General features: G+C 37.9%; 1 protein-coding gene across 1 annotated transcript; it reads right to left on the bottom strand.

Annotated features, from left to right (window-relative positions):
- Positions 1 to 4,999: 4,999 nt before the first annotated feature.
- LOC129701624 (5-hydroxytryptamine receptor 4-like) lies at positions 5,000 to 10,562 on the bottom strand. The gene is given in 2 exon segments (XM_055642936.1): positions 5,000 to 6,354; positions 6,357 to 10,562. Coding segments are annotated over 2 exon segments (1,098 nt in total). The 5' UTR covers positions 6,618 to 10,562; the 3' UTR covers positions 5,000 to 5,517.
- Between the last annotated feature and the right edge of the window lie 411 nt (positions 10,563 to 10,973).

Raw genomic sequence — 10,973 nt, 5'->3', positions numbered from 1 at the left:
GTTGTCAAACCTAAAGATTGGGAGTGCTCACGGCAGATTGCAGGAATAGCATCAAATAGCAGCATTCCTCATAGGAGATGGGAAGTATTGTTTATGCTTCTTTACGTTTATCTCGGCACGGACGACTAACATCTTGAAATTCAGTCTTATGGGATTATAACATTAAGTTAATATTCCATTTACTGTGCCTGAAGTACCTCATCATTTAGCTGCAGTGAACATAAACCACTCTGTCCGGTCTCACCCTCTGATATCTAGATTATTAAGGGTATCATCAACTTATAAATCCTCCCAGGTCTAGGGACGCAGAGATATGGGTTGTTAACTTTGTGCTACGTCACTTCGCCGATGGGCACCAGCAACATCCCTGTCCTTGGTCAAACTCACTTACTAGTGGTTATGCCATGGTGCTGAGTACAGCGCTATGGGTTCAGTCATTGCTGCACTGGATATGATGATCATATCTGTGGGCTATAATAAACATGTTTTGTTCATGATTAGTCAAGCAGAGTAGACAGGGACATAAGACCAAACTAGATGTTGCATATCCCATGGACCTTGGGTCGCGTGTAATCACGCATCTACACCAGTATGTCAAGGTCCTTAAGGGTCTTATAGACTCTGACTAGCTATATTGTTAGTTACATAAACCTCGTTAGAAGGAATCACTACAAACCTTCTCCAGAGGATTAAATGGGTCTGGCATATACTGGAGTGAACATTGACATTTTGAGTCTCACTCCACCAGGACCGCTATACCTCAGCAGCAGGGTTATAGTCCACATCCTAGCAGCTGCAGGATGGTCAAACTATTGATCTGTCCAAATATTCAGATCAAACTCATTGCCAGATTGGGGGTATTTGCCAACTCTATGTTAGGTATGTTTCCTCCCGGTTGAGGGAGGTTATTATTGCACTATTGTTCATTAATAGCATCAACATGTCTATATCAATGTCATGTCTGAATGCAATATTAATGTTCACTCATCATTGGCCTACTGATGCAGTGTATGACGCCTGAACTCGTTTTCCACGGCATGAAATCACAGAGCTTTAAAATCTTCACTTAGTCACTCACATGACTCCGAAGTAAAATAGTAAGATTAAACGAGAACTTACCAGTTTGAAGTTTGATCTTTATTTTATGAGGAGTAACGTTGAGGGATTACGTGCCCTCCGCTCCCAGCCCTCTATCATAAAGGTCAACTGGTATTATGGTTCTCTTATCTTACTATGTTCAGTTCAATAACTGTTGTCTGTGATTTCACACCGCTGCTTTGAAGATTGACACGCATGCGTACTGGCGGGGTCTTCACGTAATCCCTCAACGTTACTCCTCATAAAATAAAGATCAAACTTCAAACTGGTAAGTTCTCGTTTAATCTTACTATTTTACATGACCAGTGAAAGCAAAGTGCAAATTACAAGACCACAGCCACAACAACGTCTTGGAGAAGTTCTCAATTATTTCCACAAATTTAGGGAAGAGCTCTATGAATATTTGCCTCATAACTATTTGTAGAGCTGTTGTGTTATTTATTTTGTTGCTTTAGCATTTACACAGTAATCCAGAAAGCTACTGCAAATCAATTTCCTGACATTGCTACCTCTTCCCTTTGAATAGGATCATTGGAGCACCTGTACCTTGTTGCAGGTGGCTGACTGCTAGTGTGGTTTCCAAAATGACAAACAGAAGATCTTTAAATAAGGTACTTCTTAATTTGTTTTTGAAAATTAGCTTTTAGTGTTAGTTATTCGTGCAATGTGCACAGAATTGACACAGACTACCCTTAGAAACAATAAATATATTGGAAAAGTTTAAAGGCACCAGTGATCCATATGGGTGATGTCCTTTATATTGTTTCTCTGCTTCTGTGTGGGTAGATAATAATCCTGTTTTACCTTCTAGAAAACGTAGCTATGAATGTACAATTGTCATAAGTGGAGATTCATTTGCAGACAACAAATTTTGGATAAAATGTCAATTGTTTAGAAATGGATGGATTTATTTAGGGCAACAAACCATTTTTCTTAAAAAACATATAATTCATAATATAGGATATTTTTGGTAAAGGCAGTTAATTAGATTGGATTGAATTTCAGGACATGCCTGTTAAAAAAAAAACAGGTATCTGATTAAGAGTGTAGCTTCAGTTCGAGTTGGAGGAGGGACATGAAATATGAATTAGAATAAACTGGTGTTCCTTAAACTAAAGAAGGGTTGGACATGCAGACATACAGTATGTACTCTAGTAAAAGTGGGTCGTTAACTTTTATCGTTTGTGTATGTAAATAATTTGTACAGAAACTATAAATGTCAAAATTATCCTTCAAAATAAAATGTTTCGCAAACAGTTGAAGGATACGTCAAAGTAAATGTTTGAAATAATACATTTCAAATAAAAACATGAGGAATAGAAATATTAATTGAAAAGCGGTCATGGATAAGAACAATATCTTCAGAGTTCGCATGCAGAAACATAATGACAGACACATCCACTATGTTTTAAGCTTTATTATTAAGGTTAAAAGTAAACGAGTAAATCAAATAATTTTACATTGGTACAATTGGTCGGGCCATAGTTATAATGTGTGAAGTTTCATGCAATCTTTATAAATAGGAGATTAAAGCCAAAGAATGTAGATTCCACAGAATAGGTATAGGGAAATGCTTTTGTGATGCAAGATATGAGTTACTCAAATTGTTAACACCAATAAAATGAAGAAATTAGTTGTTTGTGATCAACTTTCTGACCACATCAATTTGGCCCCATCCTATGGGTTATCGTCCTTAATTTTGCCCAAGTTGCAGTGGAAGGACAACTATGCTTGACTTATCAAACATTCAGGTTTGAAATTAAATTCTGGAGAGTTTAGGTTAATCACCTGAAAGGTCCAAAAAGCAAAGACAAATAGAAAAAACATCATCCAATTATTTGAACAATGTTTAGGAAGGCAACCTGAATGAGTGGGACTATTACATTTGGGAAGTCATGTAATGAAACATCCTAGAACAAGTCCAATTGGTGTTAGCAACCCTAATTAAAAGCCTGCAGTTTCTTCACCTTGAATCTCAATGAACACTGTAGAATTAACAAAAGATTGTGCTTGTGAATATTTTTTAACAAATGAAAAGATCCTCCCTTGTCTGGATTGTTGCGATTCATTGCCTTTAGAAATCAGAATACAGAATAATGGATTCTTTTTTCCCTACACCCTATAGCACAGCCTGTTCCTTTAACTAATTGAAAATCATGTACTGAGGAGCAAAGAAACAAAGAGGTTGGGGAGGGAGGTTGTTATTGTTGGTGCACATGGAGGAGTGCAGCAGAAAAAAGGGTGTGTGTATGACTCAAACAGTTCCGCTATGTGCAATGAGTTTATTTTGGCAGCTGGGGAACAAGGGTGAGTAATAGGAGTCACGAACCCTGATATCAATCCCTATCATGGACTTACATAGCTCATTCATTCTGGCCTGGTTTCAATGTGTATATAAAAAATATAATAAATTCTTTTTTTTTAAACTGTCAAATAACTTTGTTTAATTAACTCTCACTGTTCCATCTTCTCTTCAACACTTTGATGGGAACATAGCAGTTTCAAACTAAACCTTTTTTCACAATGACTTCACAGTAAAGTTTGGTGGTCAGAGACCATCACAATCTCCCATCAGTGCTCCATGATCATCATAGCTGAGAATGTCTTCTCCCAATTACTTTCCAGGACACAAGAGTTCATGTTCAATTATTTGGAAAGTATGGAGAATCTGGGATTTGGTTATTTTTTTGCTTGGAAAATGTTGCATGGGAAGAGATATAGAAGAAAAGAACTTTAAGATGAAGTGATATTCTGATAGCAGAAAAGGGGAAGTGCATTCCACTGGGAAGTGAAAAAAGATGCCTTAAAAAAGTAAGCTTATTAAAAATACAACAGTATCTGAAATGTGTAGGAAGGAACTGCAGATGCTGGTTTACACTGAAGATATACATAACATGCTGGAGCAAATCAGCAGGACAGGCAGCATCCCTGGAGAGATGGAATGTTTTGGGTTGAGACCCTACCCCAATATCTGAAATGCATTGTTTGAAAACAATGCCAATTAACATTTTGAAGGGAAACTAGATGCATAATAAACAAAAAGGTAGTGGACCTGACTAGATAATCCTTCCCTAGTGCTACCACAGTCAAATTAGATAGAAAAATATTCTATTTAATTCCATTTAAGATTTCAAAGTGGAAGTGACCAGAGCAATTCCTCAAATACCCACTTAAGACTGGTCACAAAATTAAACAAATGACGAGAAATGTTACATGGCAAGGATTTGGAATGCTTTGCTATGGGGAATAATTAAATAGAGCTATCTGAAGCAGACCAAAATGCAAATACTACACTATACCATCATTACAACCACATAGTTCCAAGTCACATTAGCAAAGATTCCAATATAGACATGATTGGTCAAATAGCCACCTACTATGTTTTTAAAATTCTGCACCTCAATTTGGAGTGAAATAAATATTTCCAAACTCCCCTCTGCACAAATGGTGGCGAGTTCCCGGAATGCCCTGCTGGGGGTGGTGGTAGAGGCAGATATGATAGTAGCATAGAGTTACTTTTGAATAGGTACATGAATGTGCAGGGAATGGAGGGATATGGATTATGTGCAGGAAGATAAGAATTGGTCTTGGCATCATGTTCGGCACAGTCATTGTGGGTTGAAGGGCCCCATTCTTGTGCTGTAGTATTCTATACATCGAGATTGTGCTGATCTTTGATCAGTAGCCCAAAAGATTGTTACATCCTGAATAAAATACATAAATTGACCAAATTAAGATGACAATATAAAAAATTCAATTTTAAACTCAGGCAATGATACATGTAATAACATGTTGCCATCTTCCACAATGCTCTGACACACCCTCAAGATTATAGCATCTGTAGTCTCTTGTGTTTCCTCTATCTGGTTACTTTAGTGTGCAGGTATGCGAGAAATAGTGGAGCTTAAAAGAATTCTGTTTGCAACCAAGGAGAAATATTTATTCTTGTATTTATTTCTTTAAAATAAGCAAGCCTTTAAACGGACAAGAAACATGACTGCATTAAATATAAACATGTATTTGCAATAAATTGAAAACACAAAACAGCAAATTCTTGCTTTGCCTTCAACTTACCAATAATTACAGAATGAAAGACAAAACCTTAGATTTGGCTATTACATATTAAAATAATGCAAACCAGATCACTATAAGGCCACAAACAACTTTCCCAAAATGCTTCACCAGCCATTAAAACATCTCACAAATTGCATTTTCAATAGTTAAACTATACCGTTCTTTATTCAAATCAATTCAATTATTAATTAAACCAAATGCATTTGATTAATGCATTTGGTTTGACCAAAATCATTACTGACAGGATTTATGCTGCAATGTTAATAAATGGCTGCCAATTATACAATCATCTTGCTTTCCACTTCATTTTCATCCCATCTTTTACTTTTGAGATGTCAATGCGCTTTAATGTGAAAGTGTAGCAAGTTGTGAATTAGGCCTGACGGCATTTGACAAATTGTTATTTTGGTAATCTTTGGTGAATATCGTGCAATCAAGTATCAAACCAAAAGCTCGCCGGAAAGATTTATTAAATAAAGCATATAACAGAGGGTTAAGGGCAGAATTAACATAACCCAGCCACACAAAAACGTCAAGAACAATATGATGCACCTGATATCCAAGTAAAGCGTTAGCAATGTTTGCAGTGAAAAAGGGTAACCAGCAGAACAGGAAACAGCCAATGATGATACCAAGAGTTTTAGCAGCTTTCCTTTCCTTCTTCGTGGAAGTACTGTGGTGAAATCTTGTGGCGTCCATTTCGTGGGATCCATTTTCCATGGTGTATATCTGTCTGGCTTGGATCCTGGCAACTTGGAAAATTTTGCCATATGCAGCCAACATCACCAACATTGGAAGATAGGAGGAGATCACTGAGGCACAGAGAGCGTAAGGGATATTGACAATGAACACACAATCATGTGGATCCAGTTGTGAATGAATAGTTTCCAATCCCGTCAAATGGAGGCCCAATAGCAGTGGCACAAATGACACTAAGCCTGGTAGAACCCAACAGACGAGGAGGAGGGTTGTCACTCTCTTCCGAGACACCCTGAAGCGATATCTCAGACGGTAGCACACTGCATAATACCGGTCGAAGGCAATGCAACTAAGGTTCATGATGGATGACGTGCAGAGCATTACATCCATGACCGTGTGAATTGTACAAAAAGCCTTCCCGAAGTACCATCCAAACATCACCTTGATCATGCTGAAGGGCATAACGATAATCCCAACGAGGAAAAATCTGCAACGGCCAGTGACAGTAGAAAGGCGTTGGTTAGAGTTCGTAGTTTGGTAAAGTAAACGATTGAAACAATTACCAAGAGGTTACCCAGGAAGGCCCCGAGAATGATAATGGTGAGAACAGTCAGGATAAAAACCTGTTCTATAATTTGCCATGTTGCATGCGGAACGATTGCTGAAGAGTTGCGGTGTGCGCTGCAGTTATAAATGAGAACATTTACCACTTGTGATGTTGGGCAAATAATAACTGCAGACAACATGGTGCATTCAGCGGGAGAATCTAGTTTTACAATAGTTTATTCCACACATTTGGCCATCCATGCTGTTCTTATTTTAAACCCGTTCAATTAGTTCTTCAGCGCTTAAGAGTATTTTTACTCAACGCAGCGTTAGTAATAGACACACTGGTCGATAATACGCCAATCTTACCCGGAACAGTCGCCAAGGGATACATTCGCTTCGCCTTTATCACCCATTTAACATACTTGATGCGTGACAAGTCGGGATGTAAATCATTAACCTTGTGACAATTATTTATCTTTTGCAGGCTGCATCATTTGCAACTGACAGTAGAGATAAATGACTGCTGATTTCTATCCTTGTTGACTAAATGGGTCATCCAGAAGTCCAAATCACTACCCACAGATCAATACTGGCCATACAAATCATCTGCACATCTCGAATAGAATGCAAATCTGGTGAAACTCGAAAGTGCTTTAAAAGGAATTTGCGTTCAGCTGGTTGTAATCAGTGGCGAGTTCAAAATTAATATTTAGACAGACGCATATAATGAGTATAGTCTATTAGAGTGAGTCCAAAGCGATCTGCGTTAAAATACATCTTTAATATTTACATTTTATCATATTTGAAAAGGGAAATAGTAATCAGCCACTTGAACGAACAATGGGGCTGATACAGCAGTTTACGACCTTTATAAAGGCACTTATTTGGATCTGACAAAGGGTCTCCACCCTGAAATGTTTTCTTTTCCGTGACACGGCCTAGTATTTTCAGCCTTTTTTGCTTTTGTTTTAGATTTCCAATTTCTGCACATTTTCACTTGATGGCATTAGTTACATCAACTAAGAAACAAACTTATCCCTCTTTTAAAGGGACAGGTTTGAGGATGTGAATAGCCTCCGTATATTTAAGTTGTCAGCTAATTTGATTATCAATTTTTGTTCTCAGATTTGATGCCAACGAATCCCCTCCAAGAGTCGTTCCTGCTTCTCTCCATTCTAGTCTGGTTCCATGTAGTTCCAGGATACCAGACAAAATTACAGAATAAATAGCAGTCCATGAGTAGAGTCCCTTTAAATGTGATATAAGCAAGGTGCATGCACTTTCCAACTAGGAATAAAGGGGCAATGAAAATGCACGGGCTTTTCAGGTACTCGGTATAGCCAAAACAAAGTCTGTAACAAAAAGGTTCAAAAGGCAATCAGAGAAGCACTTGAGGGAAATAAATGTGAAACAATGGGGAAAGGGCAGGAGAATGGGACAGCTGAATCACTCGTCAGTATTAATGTGGAGTTCATAGGCCAAATGTTACCATCATTACTCCAAAGTTCTGATAATAAAAGGAAAGCTAATATGTAAAGATAAAAATGGACCAGGGGCTCAAATTAACATTTGGAATCAATGTGAATTATACAGCATAGGTGAATGACTTATGACCCAATGAACCTGTCTCAGCACCTTTGAAGAACAATCCTATGAATTCTACTTCAGCTTTTTCAACATATCAGTGCCATTTATCCTCCAAGTATTTATCAAATTCCTCATTGAAATGTTATTTTTGATAATTCTTTAATTCTATCCACCTGTTGCATAGAAATCACTCTTCATTGACAGGGTCTTGTTCATTTGCCAATCATCTCAAATTCATGTTCTCTACAATATTTAAAGACAGTTGCCCTTTATTTTCATAATGCAAACTCTTCACACCGTTTTGGACCTCAATCAAACCTCCTTTCTCTAAGGAGAACAAACCAGTTTTGCCAGTACATCCATGCAATGATAATCCCTTTCCTAGTAAATCATATCTGTCCCCTTTGGAAAGCCACTGCAACCTCCCCAAAAGTAATAAGAGGAAGAGTGAAATAGATCTACCAGAATAATAAAATTCAAATTCAAAAGGTATATAGACATTGAGTCTACAATCTGTGCCAAGAAACAGAAGATTATGCCAGATGAAGCTGAAAACAAAGGTTGCATATGACAATAGCAAAATCAAGTGATATAGGAAATACCATAATTGATAAATAATTTGATAGATGAGGATCAATAACACCAATAACACTGTAAGTTAGTCCAAATTGCAAATAAATATGGCACTGGGCAGATATTAAGTTGGGTCTCAGTGGTTGAAAGAGTGCTTCAAATGGGAGATGACTAAAATGAAACAATACAGGTGCCACTGAAGGTTGTGGAGTTTGAGGAAGTTCCAGAGGCAAGTAGGGATGTGGACATAGAATGTTTCGAGAATAAGGATTTAAAATTTATGCGGAGAGCATATTTTGAAGATTAGCACAACATACAAAGTAATGTGCCTGAATCTATTCTGAAGAAGCTACACTGCATAAATGCAGGGAAATTTATCCTAACTTACTTGCTAGGCCTACTTACATCTATTGATTGTTTGAAAACGATCAATGCTTGACAATATTTAATAACGTAATTACTAAATTGTTCCAGGTAATTGCAGGCCAAATGTGAAAGCTGAGCATAGAATTATATTGTTAGTTTCATTAACTTACCAAAAGTGGTATTGCTGGCAAGGCTATCGTTAATTGAACCTCCCTAAATTCCCTTGGAAAGATGGCTGTTCCCTTGTACTGCTGCAGTCAGTCTGATCCAGTTACTCCAATAGTGCCATTGGTGATGTTATTCCACACAGTAGATAGACTCACAGTAATGGAACTGTGATAAATTTCATGTCAAGGTAGTGAGTGACCTAGAAGGGAGAATGCTGACTGCGATGGACCCAAACAATTGCAGTCTGCTGGAAATATAGTTTAATGAATAAACAAATTGGCCATTCTGGTACTTAAGCTCCACATAGGTCGCTTCATTTGCCTTTTTATCAAATTCTGTCAGAGTGATCTTCTTTACCCATCTTTCTCAAGTGATCATATTGGCTTTCTGCAAATACAAGTACGGTGTACACCCTGTGGTAGGAAGTTCCATCCCATTGCCATGCCATAAATAAATATTCTTCTGAAATCCCCTTTGATCTTGTACTGTTTTTAGGTATGCTTCGCCAAACAAATAGAAACTCTCCTTGTGCCTATTCTCACATCACATTTAATAATTTAAATCTTGTTGGATCAGTCATCCCTACTAAGAGAATGCTACTCAACATGCAATTCCTTTCCCAAGAGACATAGACAATTGCTTGGGCAAATTTCAAAAATGAAAATAGACAAAATACTTGTCAAACCCCAGTATGGCAGAGGTACAGTCATTAGTGCTATAGCCTCGAGGCTGAGTTCCTAGCTTTTAAAGCAATCTAGGAAATAAGCTTACTAGTGTACCATCGTGTCTCCCTCACTTTCATACTTAGTGGGGGGGAGTGATGGTTTAGCACACTTTTCCTTGTATATTATATACATTGTTCAAGTGGAAGTACTACCCAATTATTCTGTAGCCTGGTTTCAACAAATCAATAAACATCTTTCGGGTAAGTTTCAGTTGTCTATTTGCATTTTCTTCAACTCTTTGAAACCCATTTATTTTATCTCCCTCTTTCAATTGTACCACTCAGGCCCACATGCATCCTTTTTAATCATCCCCTAATTATCCTGTCAGCGATACTGCGTGGAGATGGGAATACTTTGTTCCAGTCCTAATTATGATAATAAGGCTCCTTTCATATATATGTGACCGTCTCATGAGATGGTTACTCATGCCACTGAGGAAAACTACAGTACTCTATTTCATCCCCAACACTGCTGCCATATGAATAAATCTTGATTGATTAATTGATAGATACAGCATGGATACAGGCCCTTCAGCCCATTGAGTCCACCCAAACCGTTGATCACCCGTTCAAACTTGTTCTATCTTATCCCACTTTCACATCCACTCCCAATACAATAGGGGACAATTTTTAGTGGTCAATTAAACTATAAGTCTGGGGTGTTGAATGAAAACTGGAACACCCAGAGGAAAAGCATGTGGTCACCGGAAGAACGTGCAAACTCCATTCAAACAGCACCTGAGGTCAGGATTTAACCAGGGTCAATGGCATTGTGAGCTAGCATTTCTACCAGCTGTGCCACTGTACCATGTCGGCATTGAAGGCAATGGGTATAATTCTGGGAAATTTAATTTTTATGGATAGATGGGCATGGATATCTTTGCCCTGCTTCATCGGTTGTAAGGCAGGATGTACCTTCCTCCTCCAATTTACAACACTAGGATATCTATCAAGAACAGAAGCAAAATCCCATTTAAGAAGAGACTACACTTGTTCATTGGGTGCTTTTGCGACAAACAATATCATAATGTCCAAGGACTTCTGGTGGCATTGAATGTAAGAGTATCATATGTTTGAAGGCTATTAGCACCACTCATAACCCCAATCAAAAGACAAAATCTCCTCCATTAGTGGA

The sequence above is a fragment of the Leucoraja erinacea genome, chromosome 11 (assembly GCF_028641065.1).
Source record: "Leucoraja erinacea ecotype New England chromosome 11, Leri_hhj_1, whole genome shotgun sequence".
NCBI classification, from domain to species: domain Eukaryota; kingdom Metazoa; phylum Chordata; class Chondrichthyes; order Rajiformes; family Rajidae; genus Leucoraja; species Leucoraja erinaceus.
The sequence above is the reverse complement of the archived record's forward strand: the minus strand, read 5'-3'. Positions and strand labels throughout refer to the sequence as shown.